General features: G+C 39.7%; 1 protein-coding gene across 1 annotated transcript; it reads right to left on the minus strand.

The window, feature by feature from the left end:
- Positions 1–3,899: 3,899 nt before the first annotated feature.
- On the minus strand, positions 3,900–19,201 carry atf6b (activating transcription factor 6 beta). The gene is made up of 17 exons (XM_076082356.1): positions 19,041–19,201; positions 18,004–18,083; positions 16,645–16,726; positions 16,019–16,078; positions 15,859–15,938; positions 15,208–15,394; positions 14,953–15,114; positions 14,570–14,739; positions 13,455–13,634; positions 11,462–11,544; positions 10,556–10,753; positions 9,978–10,085; positions 8,390–8,489; positions 8,145–8,212; positions 7,648–7,747; positions 7,304–7,388; positions 3,900–7,085 (listed from the first exon to the last, which is right to left on the minus strand). The coding sequence occupies exons 1-17, from the start codon at positions 19,111–19,113 to the stop codon at positions 6,814–6,816; spliced, it is 2,088 nt and encodes a 695-aa protein (XP_075938471.1). The 5' UTR covers positions 19,114–19,201; the 3' UTR covers positions 3,900–6,813.
- Positions 19,202–19,544: the final 343 nt, after the last annotated feature.

Raw genomic sequence — 19,544 nt, forward strand, 5'->3', positions numbered from 1 at the left:
ATTGCTCTCTTCTCTCCGATGTCTCATTTCTTAGTTGCATTGACACACAAAGTTCACACACATTTTTCTGAAATCAGCTGTCAAAAAGTATGTTGGCTCGATGGTTTTGTCTTTGAAGAAGAAAACGAAGAGCGTCAGAGAAAGAGAGAGAACGTCTGTCATCAGATGCAGATTTAAAAGCTGCTGAGGAGGAAAACAATCTTTAATACAGACCTCATCCAACACACACACACACACACACACACACACACACACACACACACACACACACACACACACACACACACACACACACACACACACACACACACACACACACACACACACACACAGGGTATGATATCATACTGAGGATTAGAAATCAACTTATTGATGAGTTTCTCTGGCACACGGTTTACTGCGTGCGTGTTTCTTCCATTTCTAGATTTTCTTAATAAATTCTGAAGTAAATTATTTTGTCTTCTGACATTTTAATGGTGACAGTGAAGAACTGTGATAATTCTCTTTTCTATCCCTGTGGATACACTGTTTTCTCTTGTATCATAGCACACATATATGTATATATTATATATATTTACAGACATATAGATATATACATGTCTGTGTTTAACACTGCTTTGCTGACGTCTTTTCCATCAGTTTCCAGAAGCAGCAGGATGTAGAGTCTCTGTCTGCAGAGCTACGTCGCCCTCTAGCTGATACAGATATATCTACACGTATATACTGTATATAGATATAGATAGATATAGATCAGGTTCTTCTTCTTCCTTTTCTCTCACCAAGGCAACTCAAGAAGGAGTTGTTCCCAAACATCTTCCATTGAAGAATTATGGAGGTCAGCCCAGGAAAATATGATGATTTCTGGAAAAAATCAGTTGAATGTCAACGTTGTTGTATCCGGTCAGAGCGAGTGACGTAATGTACGGAGCGACTAAAGCTATGTGGTTTAATAGAGAGTATGTCAATTGAGAAAAGACTCTAAGGGTGACACAAACACAGGACTTTCACTCAGGAGACCCTTGTTCCTGTGCCATGTGAAGAGTAAACATTGTCATATATTTACTTAAGTTGCGTTATGTTACGTTGTGACTGTCTTTCAACAAGCTGATATCAAACAGATTTATGAAATGATTTTTGGTCTCTATGGGTGGATAGGAGTGGTAATCGACACGTCAAACAAACAAGACTTTCACCCAGGAAACCCTTGTTTCTGTGCCATTTCAAACTACAAGTAAACATTGCTATATATTTACTTAAGTTGCGTTTTCACGTTACATAGTCACGTTGTTACATTGTTACATTATGTTGTTACGTTGTCACGTTGTTACATTATGTTGTTACATTGTCACGTTGTTACGTAGGACTGTCTTTCACCCAGCAGACCGTTGTTCGTGTCCCATGTGAAGCTAAAAGTAAACTTTGTCTTTATGCTTGTTATGTAGCGCTGCTTCAGAAAGTCTGCTAATGCCGGTTGTTATTTATTTACTGTGATTATGTTGTTTTATGAACACAAACCATGTTTTACCGGATCTTAATCAAGTAGTTTTGTTGCCTAAAAGGAACCAATCGTTGACGTTAACCACATGAATTTATGAAATGATTTTTGGTTGAGAAATGTCAACGTTCACTGTATCTCATGGTTTTCAGAGCTGTACGATGGTTACTGCGTTGCTTTGTCTACTGAGAACTTAAACCGGTTTGTGCAAAGAGTCTGAATACTTCAGTCATATTTCAGTTTTCTCCAACACATTTGAAAACAGTGACGGACTAAAATCGGCTACTTCTGATGTTTTGTTTTTTAAAGATGTGTTGCAATATTCAAATGTGAGCTTAAACACAAACATGTGCTACTCAGAGGTGAAGCAGGACAAACTCAATGCTTCCCCCTCAGGTGAAGAACACCTGTGTTCAGATGAGGTGTGTTAGTGCCCCCCCCCCCCCCCCGGTTGTTAACCTGCAGCAGCAACTGCTTTTTACGACTCTGAACTTTATCCTACAGCAGCTCATTGAACATTTACTGCTCCACCATTAAGACGTTTAACCTGAGAGCTGAGGGCCTCAGGTGGTCTGCTGCTGGTCACGTGGTTTCTCTTCAAATGAGTTTCAGTTTTAAGGAGGTCGCCGTTTGTTGTTCTGAGAGAATTATTGGAGAGTTTGTCATCAAATTTGCTTCAGAAATAAGTGAATAAACATCAATAAATGTGCTTTGAAATCACAGAAAAGGAGTTTTTTATAAGTGCAGCACTTGTCTGAGAAAAATCCTGTTTTTAAGTTCTTTGGGTGTCAAAGTAACCCAGTGATGTTATCTGTATGTTAATGATTACACTGCTAACAGTTCAGTCGGCACATCGTTAATGGAGCCAGTTATAGAAATAAATGCAGGCTCCTGAAAGAGACGCTGTAGCCGGATTATTCCTGACATTTGGTTCAGACGTTCACGTCTGCTTCTGGATAAGATCAGAATAACTTTAGTGATCTCTGTTCATGTGGCGCATCATCAGGTCATTCCTGAATAGTGATCAACAAAAAGAAAACTGCAACATTCCTCCTTTTAATATTTACAGACTTCAGAAAACACAACTACTATCTGCCGAATGTTTGAAGTCAAGCTCTCATTTCCAAGTAAAGTTGAGCATATTTATATTTTGTTAATTGTCAACAGCTGCAAAAAAAGATTTTATTTATTAAGAAAAAGACAAAAACATGAAATAAAAGTGACAAAAACTGAAACCTCGTCTCTGCTTCTTTTATCTTCTCAACCAAACTGGAACGTACCAACTGTCGGGTAAAGGTAGGCAGAGCCAAACACAGAAAACATCAAACAAAATGATGAATAGATATGTTAAATATGTCAGAGTCCCTGCTGACATCACAGCATACCTGTGAGCTCACACATACAGGTGAGTGCTTCAGATTTAATAAAGTTATTAACCCTAACCCTCCTACATGAAGCTGCTTCACACAAACCTGGTTTCTATCAGCGGTGATCAGCGTCATTAAAACAAACTTATCTAACAGATAAACACCGTTAATGATTAAACTCAAACAGGAGATCTGATTTAGTTTATTAAATCTTTATCAAACTCAAACGCTTCGTTTCCTACAAACAATAAAAGACAGAAGTTCAGATGAGTTAGAAAGATGTATTTACATATTTAAATAATAAAAAGGACAACAAAAGTAGCAAACTGTGTGTGTGTATATATATATATATATATATATATATATATATATATATATATATATATATATATATATATATATATATATATATATATATATATATATATATATATATATATATATATATATATATATATATATATATATATATATATATATATATATATATATATATATATATATATATATATATATATATATATATATATATATATATATATATATATATATATATATATATATATATATATATATATATATATATATATATATATATATATATATATATATATCGTATTTACATCGGTACCACAGCTGTGTGTGTGGAAATCCTTTAAACGTCTGACAGTAAATAAAAACAAATGAATAAATGAAAGTGTGATTTGTGGACTCGGTGGTTTTTAACTAAAATTCTTCCTCAAACGTCACAATTCAAAGTTTGTAATTCACACATTTATAATTTCAGAAATATCAGATTTAAGGAATACAGTAAATAAGTTGCTTAAAATATGTGAAAATTAATCTATAACTATTTTGATATTCTGTCTGCGTTCAAGTTATTTTATTTAATAAAAAAGTGAATCTTTGCAGGTTTTCTGCTTTGTCTTCTAAACAATATTAATTAACTTTTCTAAATATTTTTGGATTTTATGACCCAAACAAATTAGATTTATTGAGGAAAATAACTGACAGTAAATGTATAATAATAACCAATGTTTTAAACAGGAAGTAAAACCAGTTTATTATTGCCCAAAACATTTGTTTGAATCAGGAAACAGATGTTTTCATGAGAACATCTGTCTCTCTGTTGCTCTCTTCAACATTTAACTTCATGTCCACTTTTTTTTTTAATCTTTATTTCTTTACAGAAAAAGTAACAAATTCAATCAATCAGTATAAAAAATGACAAAAATAAAAAAAGCATTTTTATATATTTTTTTCCAGACTTGCAGTTCAGCGGGACGACGACGACGAAAAGCTCCACAAATAAAACATGAAAATAAAAACCAGAGCCAGAAATAAAGAGTTTAAAGTCAGTAGTAGTTAAAGGAACAGTGCTGCTTAGCTTAGCTTAGCATAAAGACTGGAAACGGAGGGAAACAGCTAGCATGGCTCAGGTCAAAGGTAACAAAGTCTCACTGATGATCAACGTGTTACATCTCGTCTGTATAATTAAGAGTCAAAACTACAAATCACGAGTTCTGTGATTATTTATTGATGTAAAAACTGTGAAGATTTAAGATTAAAAATAATAATTAACTTTTATTTTACTGAATCTTGATTTCTACACGTTTTATTATCAAATACAAAATATTCAGGAAGTTCTTTTTCTAAAAGTAAAAGTTTTTATTTCTTTGATTGTCAAACTTTGTGTTTTATGGTTTTCTCTTAAAGGGCCAGTCCAACAATTCAGTGTTTCTCCGCCATCAAGTGTAAAAACCTAAAGATACGCACAGAAATAAAAAGAGTAGAATGTGCTGCAGAGATATTCTGAGCCACACAAGATCATACATTTCCCATGATGCCGAGGAAACTGGTCTTGATGTGTAAAAAGAGTGACTCTGTTTAAGTTGTTAGATTCGATACGCGAGAGGCAAAAAAACAAGATTAGAAAACAGGCTTTTGTTTTGAAAAAAATAAAATTAGAGACATTTCTAAAACAGGAAGTGTTAAATGTTCCAAACTTTATTTTACAAGTAAAAAGAAGAAGATTGTCTTGTTTTCATGATCTTCTCTGAGAAGGTTTATTTTAGACGTTTAAACTAAAAGCTGAAACTTAATGAAAGTTAATTCTGTATAAGAACAGTTTATATTTCCATCAACATATTGTATCAGGACAGAACATCGGATGAGCTGAACTAAATATAAAACACCAGCCGTCTGTTTTTACCCTCCGAGTCGCTTTATTATATAAACTTTTACTCTTTTTTTTGTTTGTTTATTCTTTTTGTTGTCAAAAGATCAAAAGACAAAGAAATAAAAAAATATAAAAAGGTGACAAAGACAAAGAGAAATATCTACAGAAGGAAACACTGATATTTACAACTATTAAATAACCCGTTCAACAAAAACATGATTTATATAAAACAAACTAGAATCTGACGGACGCCACATGAAGCCGGATTTTAGTGGACTTCTGAAGGTTTCGTCTGGATTATAACCTCAGATTATTTATGTTTTAACATCTATATTCAGTAAGCTTCTCCTTTTGGGATGTTAACGGTTGTTAGTTGGTTATATTTTGGCTTTTTGGGACCATATAAAGGATGCAGAATCATCTGTCATCATGCGTTATCAGTGTACCTGTGGATGTATGAACTACTGTCACTGGATCGCTGAAGAAAACCTCTAACGTGACGAATCCCTTTATGGTTTCTAAGCAGATTTATGGATGTTTATTGTTAATGAATCAGAGATGATTATATCAGTGGAAGGTGCACGTTACACAGAATCTAACAAGTGTTTCATAACAGAATGAAGGAGCGAATGAATAGAGAACTTTAACTTGTAATTATTTTGCCATTGACATGTTTTTTCCTCCTATAACGTATTTCTTTAATGATCTCAGGACGTTGAAAGAGCAGCTCACAAAACTATTACATTTTTTTAAATTAATCTGCATATTATTATTAGTTTTCTTTTCAATATCCAAATATATTACATTTCGGATGATAAACGAACAGGAAAAGCAGCAAAGTCTCGCCATTTGTGTAATTTTTTTGGACCATTTAGGGTCGAAAAATGACAAACAATGAACTGATAAATCAATCGAGCGCTTTCTTTCACCTTTAGCATGATAGAAATAGAAATAATAAAAATGATAGTGTGAGCTGAAGCTACAAACAACAGCTTAACACGTTTCAGCTGTCGGACCAACAGCAGCTAACCGCTGATCTATGGATAGAAGCTTTGCCTCCATGTTGGGTTTACAAACCGTCACATTAATCAATAATAAAGATGAATATTGGAACTCTCTCTCTCGTCCTCCACATACATGTTCTTCCAGCATTAAGATCCGGCTTCACGCAGCAAAAACCGACAAAAGCGAGTCACGACGACACAAATATACAAACGTTAACTCCTCAGAAACCTTCAGTAGTGTCGAGGAAAACAGGAAGTGACCTCACGTCCGTCCTGCTGGAGCTGCACAGCGACGACTTTAACACAAACGGGTTTATTGCTGATCAACAGGTGAGTGTTTAGGTTTCTAAAGGTGTGACAGTGCAGCTCTTCAGCGCCACCTGTCTGCTGGACCAATCACAGCCACTTCCTGTCGTCCACGCGTCATTCAAACTGTACACTTTCACAATTAAATATTAAAACGCAGGATTATTTTCTAAGTGCGTTGTGCTGCCGGGTCTGCACCCGACGTCTACAAATATATTCTTATATATATTAGAATATTATCTTCCACAGAGAGTCGAGTTTCTATCGGCTCTGTCGGCCATTTTGAATTAGTGATTTAAATCGTCCTGCGGGCGTTTCGTGGACGATTCTCTCGACTTTTCCGGTTTCTAGAAAAACTGCAGGAATCTCTTCCAGAGATCAGAGATGTGTGAGTGTTACCTGTCGATGATGAAGACGACGAAGACGCTTTTTAAAGACTCAACGTGAACCTTTAACCTTCCCTCAGACCCCTTCTGATTGGCTGATTAGATATTCGTCTGTCCGTCGGCGGGCGGGTAAAGGTTGCCTCTGAGACGAGTGGTGGTGGTGGTGGCGCCCTCGCAGCGAGGTGTGGTTCCCGTGGTGGTGGTGGGGGGAGGAGGGGGGAGGCGGAGGCGGGTCGCGGAGAGACGGCGGGACGGCGGAGGACTTGATGGGGACGATGCGGGTGTCCATGACCTCACAGTCGACCTGCATCATCATCTCGTAGCCATGAGAGGAGTTATAAAGGCTCTCTGGGGGGGGGGGGGGGAGGGGTCAAAGGGAAGGAAAGAAGGGGTGAGGAGAAAGAGAGGGAGAAAGACAAGAAGGCCAAAGTTTATACTCTAAAAATAACCTCGTAAATGTATTTTTAATGTAATTTTCCTATTTATTTAAGTTCTGACCACCATGTTTCATCTATCCAGGAGTCTTCTCTCATGACTCATTACAACAGGTTGCTGTTGAGACTCACCGTTCACAGACATGGCCGGCATCACCAGGGACATCTTAGGTCGGCTGGTTTTGTTGTGGCTGATGGCCGGCAGCAACAGGTGATCCTGTAGAGACACGGACCAGGTTTGAATCCATCAACACGACTACAAACACATAAACACGAGTGTTCAGCTGGAAGAACTTGGTTTAGGAGTTTAGTTACTCGTTAAACTACAGGGCGGAGCCGTCATTTTCAAACAAAACCACCTTAATTAAGATGAATCTAAAGAAATCCAACAGATGAACTGTGAATGTCTGCATATTTAATGTTGTAAAGGTATCACATTACAGTCAATCCCTTCAGTGTTTTATCATGCGTCGTACCCGTCTGAAGGAGACGACGTAGAACGTGTCCTCTCTGCGGTCGATGGCGTCCAGGAAGTCGCTGTAAGTGACCTCAGGACCAGGAAGCACCTGCAGCTGACTGCAGACAGGAACAGGAAGTTCAGGGTCGTTATTGAGTCTTACTACAAAATAAAAGACTCAAAGAAATCGTTTCGCCGACTGAAATATTGGTCATGTTGGTAAAATATTCAGACGTGAAAATGTTGAGGGATATTTTTATGTTACTATCAGCTGTAGTTCTTGTTCTCATCTTTAATAAAACAATTAAATATCAGTTATTAGCTCATTTAGATTTTATAATAAAACCAGTTTCCTTGTCTTCACCCAGCTGACAGAAACTCACTGGTGTACTGTCAGTATGTAAAGTGTATGAATATATTCTCAGTTTCATAAAGCTTTGCATTTAAACAGCCTGAATGAACTCCTCACAGGAGAAACTAGAGAAACGTCTCATAAACGTTTGTGAGGAACTGAACCTTTCTATGGAGCGGTGAGCCTGGATCGGGAGATATCTGGAGAAGTTCGTCTTCCTCAGCTGAGCTTTCTGCGACGAACACAACGAGATAGAAGAACAATCAATATAAAGAAGAAGAAGAACAAGATGAAGAAGCATTAACAAGAACAAGAAGAAGAAGAAGAAGAAGAAGAAGTAGCCTTAAGAAGAACAAGATGAAGAAGAAGAGGCAGAAGCAGAAGAAGAGGAGGAGGGTTTCTACTGAACCTGGGCGATCTTGGCTTTCTTGGCGACTTTGGGTTTTCCTCCAGACTTCTTCCTGTCGATCTGGTGTCGTTGAACCCAACCTCTCAACTCGTCTGCTAGTCTGTCAAACAAGAGGAGAAAAGAAAAGAGACTTTAAACTGAGAGGAAAATGTGATGCGACTTCCTGTATCCAGTGTGACAAAGTTCACACATCTAAAAACCAAGAAACAGACAGAAGGTAGAAAGGAAAGAAGGAAGGTTTGAAAGAAGGAAGGAAAGAATGGAAAAGGGGAGATGAGAGAAAGGAAAGAGGGAAGGATATAAGAAGGAGGGGAGAAAGGTAAGAAAGAATGAAGGATTGAAAGAAGGATGGGAAGGAAGACTGGACAAAGGAAAGAAAGAAGGGAGGGAATAAGGAAGGGAGAAGGAAAGAAGGGAGAGAGAAAGGAATGAAGAGATGAAAGACATGGATTTAAAGAAGGAAGAATCGAAAGAATGAAGGGAGAAAGGATTGAAAGAAGGATGGGAAGGAAGAGGGGATAAAGGGATGAAGAAAAAACTAATTAATTTGTTTACATTCAGTCTGATAAATCAGAAATGTGTTTGTTATATGAAGAGAAGCAGGAGGATGAGGAGGAGATGAAGAAGGACCAGAGGAGGACAAACACTCATATAAAGATATATTAATACATGTGTTAATATATATTTATTAGTGCTGGGCAAGTTAACGCGTTATTATCGCGTTAACGCATTTATTAATTAACGCCGACAATTATTTTATAGCGAGTTTTTTAAATTTTGAAAGTCCGTTGCTCACTGGCAGCGGTGGAGGAATGGAGACTACTGGACATCGCTGCGGTCAACTCAGCAGACACTTACATGTTAGTGCACCTATATGCTGACATTCACGGTAAACGCATTCAAACGGCACAGATCGGGAGCGAGCGAAGGACTTTGAAAGTTAGCGGAAAGATTAACGTGAGACAACATCCGGTTTCTTCAGATGAACATCCGGTTTTCAGAATAAGATGCCAGCAAAGTCTGAATTATATTCACATTAAGTATAAAACATGCTGCATCTCGTGAGTTAAAGGGAAAATACACCGGAATTGTGGGTAAAGTGTCTTTATTCTTTGATTGCTGGGTCACCATCATCACCTCTGAGTTACAGCGTTATCGTGATGAAGAGTAGAGCTGGGTCACCTGCTCTGACTGTCATGAAGACACACATTTTTGCTGAAACGTGCTGAAACATGTTGTTCCTGTTGCACAGCAGTGGAACGTTTCACACACAGTCACACACTGAGCACAGATAGTGAAGAGATAGAACTGCTGCTGTGTGAAGAGAACACTGCTGCTAACAACAACCTGATGTGTTTAAAGTGTTTACACACAATGTTATTCACCTTTAGTTCATAGAGCAGCACTTTAAAATAAAAGTGCACAATACACTACTTTTAAATTCATTATTGAACTTTGCCATAACAATGAGATTAATCGCAAAAAATCCATGCGATTAAAAATTGTAATCGTTGCCCAGCACTAATATAAATATATATTAATACATGTGTTAATATATATTAATATGTATTAAAGATGTGTGACTGACCTGAGCGACTCTGAGCGGTTGAACTGTCTGCAGTCTGAAGAGCTGAAGTAACGATCGATGTCCTGAAGAACCAGATCCTTCATGTCACCGAACACGTCGCTCAGGTTCCTGAGGAGGAGGAAAGGAAACAAGGAAAGATGGAAGGGGGGATAGGAAGAAAAGAAAGACAAAAGATCATCTACTGAAGTGTGAGCTCACAGCATTGTTTGTTTCCTCACATATTTCTCTTTTTCCTCTCCTCCCATCTTTCCTTTCCTCACTCCCTCCTTTCTTTCCCATCTCTCCATCTTTCCTCATTATCTGTCTTTCCTTTCCTCATCTTTCCTTCTTTTAATCACTCCTTCCTCATTTCCTCCCGTATTATTACATTCCTAACTTTTTGCACTTTTTACTCAGTTAATGAATTATTTGTTTTAATAAAAGATGAAATCTGGTTCTCTGATGAAAACATGCTGATTAGTTTGAGCGTCAGCTGAAGGTGTGAACACTGGGAGTGAACCAACGGTGGAGATATAAACACGTCTAAAGAAGGTAATATAACTATGATGTGAAATGAATCACTCAGTGACTCTGCTCACCTGAACTGATAAGACTCTGCAGCCTCGTCTCCTGCGTCCTCCTCCGTCTCCGTTCTGTCCTCCACTCTGCTCGGAGGCTGTTGTTGTTGTTGTTGTTGCTGTTGTTGTTGTTGTTGTTGCTGTTCGATCTCCAGCAGCCGGCGTCCCGTGTACGTCACCACGTCGTCCTGGAGGCCCGAGAGCTTCCTGTCTGAGATGCTGCGGGACAGAAGAAGTCAGCTCAGACACAACTTATTGTTTATTAGGAACGTTTTTATGATTTAAAGACGCTCCAGGATTCTGGATATTTATGAACGTTTTAGTTCATTAACTCAGAATGTTTTCAGTCACTTTACGGTTCGTATCCGTTCACTGAGGAAAGTAAGTTCTCCTGATTTAAAAAGAGCACAACACAGTTAAACCTGATGAAACATATTTCATATAATCTATTTATCAGCTTCAATAACTAAATCTAACATTTGATGAATAAATAAATAATCTTTGATTTCGTGTGTCGTGTGCGTTGTTCCATCTTTAACCCTTAATGTTTGAGTAACTTCAATATGACGGGCTGAACACACGCGAGTCGTCCTCTTCGTTTACGTCTCCATGCGTCCTCTGGTTACCGCGTGTTTAACGTCACATTGCAATGAATTGTGGGTAATTCCCTCGGGCAAAGTCTGCATCTAATGCTGACTTAAGGAAAGGGTTCAGGAAGGATCAAAATGTCAGAGAGAGACTCAAACACTCGATGAGTTGACAGAACTAAACCCTCAGACTTTAAGTGAGTCCTTGAGTCAGTGAGTCCGTCAGTCCGTCAGTGAGTCCGTGAGTCCGTCAGTCAGTGAGTCCGTGAGTCCGTGAGTCAGTGAGTCCGTGAGTCAGCGAGTCAGCAGGTTTAGGATTTTGGTCAAAGTGTTGGGTTACCTGACGGGTCCGAAGCTGAAGGTCATGAACAGCAGGACGGCCATGACACACACGGCCCTCTTGTTGCTCGCCGAGTCGCTGCCCTGAAACACAGAAGAGAAGCTCATGAAGCTCATAACGAATAAACAAACAATGAACCTGAACATTATGCAGAAAGAAAGAAAGTTAGAACTCTTTACTTCACAACAACTACACTGTTCCTGCGTCTGCATTCAACTCAAGAAGAATGAAGAAATATTCATCATTTGCATATTAGTTTCAGGTTTTACAGGTTTCTCTGTTTAAGGTGTTTTAGGGATGTGAAGTTCAGACTCGATCTTCGTCTCTCTGAAGACGTATTTCCTCGTGTTCAACCTGTTTGTTGTTAACCGAGGTTCAGCTGAACTGTAAACCTGCTGAGTCAGCAGGAGTGTTCTCTTCTTTCACACTAGAACACTGAGTAGTGAGACGTCCTCCTGATTTAACTTCTAGGACACCGATTAACCGTTGGAACGATGGGCCAACAATAAAACCACCTGAAACCTGATCACCCTGCTGCATGAAGATGAACATGAACTCATTAAAGTCAGAAGGTGAAGCAGTGAGGGTTGCCTTTAACATGGTAAAAAATAGATCTTCATGATTAATCTGATGGTTAACTGTGTCGTATCTGAATCACTGACTAAACAGTAAAACATTGAGAGTTGAGGTCTGTGACTATAGAAGTGAGACGAACTAGAGGAAGTTAGACCTGATTAAGGATGATGAGTCGTGACGACTTCAAAAGGACACAATAGTCACTTTCTGTGAGTTCAGTGTTGAGCAGAGTTCAGTGCTGCTGCAGAATGAGCTCGAGTGTTCAGGTGTGTGTGTGTGTGTGTGTGTATATGTTCAGTGAGGATTGTTTTCTCTTCTCCAGGAAACAAACGTTTCTGCTCTGCAAGTTCTGCAGGTTGCTCAGACACGACTGTCACAAATAATGAACTGTGAGCTCATTATGTGTAACGTTGACTTCACCTCACAGGTTCTTTTCTCTTCCAGTAGCTTTCATCAGTGTGTGTGGCTTTCCGGGTTTTTCCAAGACTCGTCTTTATACTAAGAAAATAGTTCTTTAATCTTTGGAAATGTTCATGGAAGTTAGTATGTTTACTGTCACGTTATATGTTGTTGTTCACCTGATTGTCTAGGGTCACAGCGCTCACATGTGTTTGTATATGCTCACTAATAAGATATTTCTCATGTTGTTTTCTACCTTTTTCTTTGTTTTTAACATCAACCTGCTCTGCTTCTTCAATGACAGCTGAGATAGAGATGCACGTAACATTGAATGATACTCATGAGGCCTTAAAATAAACTGAGGAGGAAGAGGAGGAGCAGAGGAAGCTTGTATGATATTTAACGTTATTTTTAGTGCTGGACAAGTTAACGCGTTAATTTCGCGTTAGTGCACCTATATGCTGACATTCACGGTAAACGCATTTAAACGGCACAGATCGGGAGCGAGCGAAGGACTTTGAAATTAGCGGAAAGATTAACGTGAGACAACATCCGGTTTCTTCAGACGAACATCCGGTTTTCAGAATAAGATGCCAACAAAGTATGAATTATATTCACATTAAGTATAAAACATGCTACCTGCATCTCGTGAACCAAATGTTATTGCCCTTTTGTTCATATAGCAGTACTTTTAAAATAAAAGTGCACAATACACTACTTTTGAATTCATTATTGAACTTTGCCATAACAATGCGATTAATCGCAAAAAATCCATGCGATTGATTAATCGTGATTAAATATTTTAATCGTTGCCCAGCACTAGTTATTATGCATCTTTTTTTAATGGAGCCCATGAAGTCACGACTTCACACATCTGGAGAGCAGACGATTGTTTAAGAAGACAAAGAAGATGAAGAAGATAAAGAGTCACCTCCTCTCCCTCACCTCTCCTTCCTCCTTTCCTTCCCGGCCAGTCTCTCCCCTCCTCTGCCTCCCTCCTCTCCCTGCTCTCTCTCACCTCTTTCCCGGCCAGTCTCTCCCTCAGCGCCTGGTTCTCCCGGCGGAGGCGTTCGTTCTCCTGCTGCGCCTCCCTGAGCTGAGCCTCCAGGTTCTGCAGGTACTCCTTCTTCTTCTTCCTCGACTGGCAGGCCGACTCCCGGTTCTTTATCATCCGCTGCTGCCGCTTCATCACCTTCATCTGCACCGGGAGGAGGAGGAGGAAGAGGAGGAGAAAAGATAAAGAGGAATAAGGGACGATGAGGAGGAGGAGGAGGAGGATTGGGGAGGGAGAAAAGGGAAGAAGGATAAAGAGGAATAAGGGATGGGAATAGCCCGGAGGACAGTAGAGTTTTACACACAGAAGGAGGATGATGATGATGAGGAGGATACAAAGACAGGAAGAGGAGAGAAAACAAAAGGTTCAACAGGTGAATGACATCATCAGATTCATTCATTTATATTTATATATATATATCTCAGCTTCTATAAGAGGAGTCGGTCTGATGTTACCAAACCGCTCTGTTTCAGACTAAATACCAGAGATGACTTTCTCCGACATGTTGAGTTCAGTTCATTATTTGTGAACGAGGTGAACATCAAAGAGCTGAAACAACTTGTGAAACTTGCTGAGCAGGAACTGTGTTTTCTGTAGAAGAGGATGAAGCAGCCGAGTTAGGACCAAATACTTGTGAAGGACCAACAGGAAGCTGTCTGGCTCGACAGGATTGGACCAAAGTACACTGATAGTAATAGTAGGGGTTCAACGATACACGCATTGAACCGTTGGGTACGAGGCTCGAGATAACGTGCTGTCTGACACGCCCACCATGGAAGAACAACATTCTACACGCTATGCTAAACTAGCTTAGCATGAAAACCAACAGCAGCACACGCTACAAACTCCCCCCGCAGTGTTTAGTTGTTCCCTACTGATTCAAACAGGGCTGAAGGTCTATTTATAGCCGTGATACGAGACCTTCTCTGAGTGATAAACATGCTTCATGCTATTGAGCCTCGTGACGCTAACTGTTACTCCTCCAGGAGCCCATCCAGACCATAACTCCTGCTTTGTAGAAGAAAACAACCAACATGTCTGACGGTGCACGTCGTCGTTGTTTTCCAGGTTCTACTCACGTCGATGTCGTTGGAGTTGTTGCCGGGTAAAGCCGTCGTCGCCGGGACGATGGGTTTGCTGGTGGGCGGAGCCGTGGGGCTGGAGCAGTGCTGAGGAATGCTGGGAGATACGGGCTCCATCTTTACTATGGTCGGAGACGAACCGAGACACACCGACTGAGACAAGACCACTGGAGGAGGAGGAGGAGGAAGAGAGGGAGAAAAGGGAGGAAGGGTAAAGAGGAATAAGGGATGGAATAGACCGGAGGAGAGAAGAGTTTTACAGATAAAAGGATGAGGATGAGGAAGAGGAGAAGGAGGGACAGCAGAGAGACGGGTCATCAGTGCTCGGAGTCTTTAAACAATTGAAATGAATTCAGACATCAAACACAAAGTCTCTTCACCAGGTCTGCTCTGGTCCATGGAGGGGAGGCCCTGCAGGATGAGGGTCTTGGCCGGTGTGGAGGTCTGTGTGACGGGGATAGTGGTGATACAGACCGGTCTGGGCTGGATGGGGGTCTTGGTGCTCAGGATGGAGGTCTTCAGCATGACCGGAGCCGGAAGAACTTCAGGAGACGGAAACGACACTTTAGAGTCATTTTAAACTGCTTTGTGAAATGATTTGATTCCACGAACACGACGTCGTCGTCCGAACCCACCGGCGGTCTGCGTCGGTCGTCCACAGACGACTGCCGGGATCTGCGTCGTCGTCGGTAACCTCGTCTGCGTCTGTGGGGGGGGTACGGCTGACGTTGCCACGGTGATCTCCATGGAGCCCAGCGGAGGAGACAGAACGTCTCCGTACATGTACGGAGGAGTCGGAGGGTTTTCACCTTTCACCGTGATCTGGATCATCATCATCATCATCATCATCGTGTGAATGTTAATATGTAACTCATAACTACTTTGACATTTTGAGAAAACAAATTCTAAAATAGTTGTAACAGCTTAATAATCAGGACTTTATTTTGAAGGCTTATTTTATTTTATTTCCTTAAATTAACACCAAATTAAAAGCTCCTCCGTGTTTTATTGTTGTCTTGATAAATTCGGTGTACTATGTTTATTTCCGCCGCACTAATTCCATCATCGATGTAAGAACTAAACTCAACACGTTATCCAGTATTTTCACACTAAAAGTCTTCCCAGTTATAGGAAGGCTTTTAATGTGAAAAACCATCAGGAAGAACAAAGAAATACGGCTGCAAATATCTTCAATGCTTTTCATGTTGTGCATGAATCACACTCACCTTCATACGTTATTAAAACTAAACAAACACATATATTGTGTATTTTATTTTGAAACACACCTGTGGGTCTAGTGACAAAGAAGAGCAGTCGGACCCGAGTGAGGAAGCAGGAGAAGGAGGCTCGGCTTTCACCTTGAACACTAGAAACACACAAACCAGTAAAATGTGTGTGTTTGTGTGTGTGTGTGTGTGTGTGTGGAAACTGAACTGGAGAACTTACACATTTCCACAGGTAACGGTTGAGTGATGGTCATTTCACTTTTGATCACAGGAGTTTCTCCTTCAGACAAAAACAGGAAGACAGAAACGATGAGGTTTTAAAATTAGGTTTTTAAAGGCTTAATATTAATAATAAAAAGTGTCATAAAACAATTCATAAAGTGCATAAAACTTTACATAAAAACATATAAACCTTCATGAAGTTAAGAGACTTAAATAACTTTGTTTCTGAAGAACTTCACTGATGTCTGCAAGAAAAACTGAAACCAAAACCCTCTGAATAAGAACACTAAAGGGATTACTGCGCCTTTAAAAGATGAAACTATATATCTGTGCATTTAAAGATGCCTTCAGAATGAACCAATAAGCTTTGAGCTGAGAGTCACATGACAGGAAGTCAGACTGTAGAGAGACGACATCACATTGACGGTTTGGGTCTTTTCATGAGATTTGCTGACATTAAGTCATTATTTTATAATTTTTCATTATTTTATAAGAAGTATTATTGGAGGACTGATGCTGCTTTTTAATCTCAACCAGAGGACGAAGCGTCTCTGAGGACGTCTGCGGCGTGACAGCTAAACGCTGACCTCAGGTGTTTTTAGTTTCCTGTTGGTCGGTTCGTACCTGTGAGAAGGTTGTCGTCAAGGTGTTGCCACGGCGACGTGGGGTTGTCAGGATCGAGGGTGAGCACGAGGTCGTTGTCGAACTGTGGGGGGGGGTGGAAAATGCTGGATTAGACAGTGTGTGTGTGCAGGTGTGTGTGTATGTGCACATAGGTGTGTGTGTATAGGTGTGTGTGTGTGTGTGTATAGGTGTGTGTGTGTAGGGATGTATGTGTGTGTGTGTGTGTCACTCAACTAACTGACAAACATTAAATGAACATCATCTGAACTGACTTGAGGGTTAAAAGACTGATTTATGTTGCTGACAGAACGTGAATGAGAGACGCTGTTTTGTTAATAAATAATTCAACATTTTGTTAAAATAAAGAAGAACACGGACCTCCTTTATGTTGGATAAAGAAACACACAGTCGCTGTTGTGACTAAAGTTTCTGGAGTCTATTAGAATAATGATCTGAACAGATTCACCTCCGTGTGAAACGCTCATAAATGAAACAGTTTAACCGGCACAGTGAAATAAAGTCTTACTGAGGATGGTTCTCCTCCAATATTCAGTAGAACATGTGTTTCTAGTCTCTGATCATGTTTCATTGTAAACAACCAATCAGTGTTTAAAGCAATCAGAGGAGAGCTAGTAACGTTAGCAGCTCTGCTAACGGCTAACCAACAGGAGGAGAGCTAGTAACGTTAGCAGCACTGCTAACGGCTAACCAACAGGAGGAGAGCTAGTAACGTTAGCAGCACCGCTAACGGCTAACCAACAGGAGGAGAGCTAGTAACGTTAGCAGCACCGCTAACGGCTAACCAACGGAGGTTCACTTCAGTTACATGATGATGCCTTCAGGCTCTGCTCAGTGAACATGAGTACTGGCTGAAGGTACATTATAACGTTATTATGATGTGTTCACATGTAATCTGTAAAATGTATTTTTAGTAAAAATCCAGTAGTTTGAAGATGTTTTCACATGAATATAAAATAGATATTAGAGATGAATTTTGAGCTGTTTTCACAAAAAAATACAATATTTTATTTCTTAATTATTTGACTTATGTATATAACCAAAATAGATGACTATAAAACAGTAAAATGATAATATTCTGATGTCTTTAACTGTTCACACTGACTTCAGAGCTGCTGGAATGTGTTTTTGTGACAGTGGTGATTAAAACAAACAGTCTGGATCCTTTGAGAACAGCTGTTACAACAAAACTAAACTAAAACAATCTGAATCTGAAGCGTGAGCTCTTTCAGAATATAACTAAGTATTATTATTAATGTCTGAACATGTGGAGCTGAGGGAGCGTTTGTGTTCTTCAGTTTCACTCTCGGACAATAAACCAGAAACTTATTTTCTTCGTACCGTCGGCTCGTATTTCGGCCCCCGGCTGAAGTCGGCGTCCTCTCCCTCCTCCATGCTCTCACATTGGTACAGACAGGCATCTGAGGAGAGAACAATGTAAATATTATCTAATGTATTAATATGCACAGGGAGGGAAAAGACCCCACAATGCTGTCAGATTCAAACCACATCAGTGGCAGATTTAGAAAACAGGTCTTTAACATCTCAACAAATAAATAAAACTAATAAACAGACACGTTAAATGTCAGAGTTTGGCTTCAGATCCTCTAACAAGTGAAGTGACAAACAACTTTCATGAGCAATTATTTCCTCTAATAATCAATTAATTGTTTGGTTTAGAAAACGTCAATAAAAACAGAGAAATCACCAAAGTGACATCTTTAAAGTAGATTAAACATACTAGATTTAACGTTATTGACTTATTGTTATTACTTAACGTTATTGACGTTATTGATTAACGTTATTAACGTTATTGACACCATATGGTTCATACCAGACAGATTAAAACGTGTAGTAAATTGGTTAAAACTACAACATTTACTTTAAGATGCAGCCCATAATAACACTTCTTATGATCCATATTACACTGATTGTGTAATGACGAGAGTTTAAACTAGAAACACGTCAACATTAAGAGAATAACATGTTTTACAAAGAGAAGAAGAAGCGTGTGATATCACGCTTCAACCCACAGAGATAAACTGACACATCCGGGTCCTCTGACTGAGGAAGTGTACACACACACACACACACACGCACACACACACACACACACACACACACACACACACACACACACACACACACACACACACACACACACACACACACACACACACACACACGCACACACGCACACACTCTTTATCATATAAAACCTTTAATGTGAATAAAGGAGATTTTAAAAGGAGGATATTTAATAGTTTTAAAGGCCTCAGCTTCGTTTTCTGCTGGTTCAGGATGAGCATCCGTTAGCTTAGCATCGTTTATAAATACACGTTTATTTACCGTTTTAAAGGCTTAAAGCGTGAACTCACCCCAGTCTTCGCTTGTCAGGAGGTTATCAGCGAAGAAGCGCGTGTCCAGATCAGATATTAGGTCCGTACCCATGGTATATTAATAATAATAAGTAATAATCACAGAGGCGTTGTGTTGTGGTGCTGCTGCAGATAGCGACAGGCTAACAGCTAGCTTCGCATATGACAGAGAAGGAAACGCACTTCTCAGGGGAAAGTCTCCGCCCATTTGAAACAGTGCAGCCAATGAGAAAAGAGGAAAGGGCGTGATTGACGTCACAAAGAACCAATGGGATGATTCATAGAGTGCGATTGGAGCGTGTTGATGAGGAACCCGTTTTAAAGGTGATTTGGCCCAATCGCATCAGCGCGTTTTGATGGACAGGTACAATGAACCAATAGACGTCAAGGAATTCCAGGCTCCGCCCCGCCCCCGCGTTGAATTGACATGCCCGTTAGCCAATCACAGTTCATCAGCGCAAATCAACAGTTTTGTTTGATTCCAGCACTGTGAAAGTAAAACTG

Source organism: Anarhichas minor, unplaced genomic scaffold, assembly GCF_050575085.1.
Source record: "Anarhichas minor isolate MPS153535 unplaced genomic scaffold, ASM5057508v1 ptg000094l, whole genome shotgun sequence".
In the NCBI taxonomy this organism is placed as follows: Eukaryota; Metazoa; Chordata; class Actinopteri; order Perciformes; family Anarhichadidae; genus Anarhichas; species Anarhichas minor.

Bases quoted from the DNA above. Each gene is read 5' to 3' on its own strand.
- atf6b (XM_076082356.1), bottom strand. From the start codon at position 19,113: ATGGGTACGGACCTAATATCTGATCTGGACACGCGCTTCTTCGCTGAT. The intron at 14,740-14,952 runs GTGAAGAGACTT...CTCCTCCTCCAG, and splicing joins CATGGACCAGAGCAGACCTG to TGGTCTTGTCTCAGTCGGTG. The intron at 10,754-11,461 runs GTAACCCAACAC...TCTGTCCCGCAG, and splicing joins TTCAGCTTCGGACCCGTCAG to CATCTCAGACAGGAAGCTCT.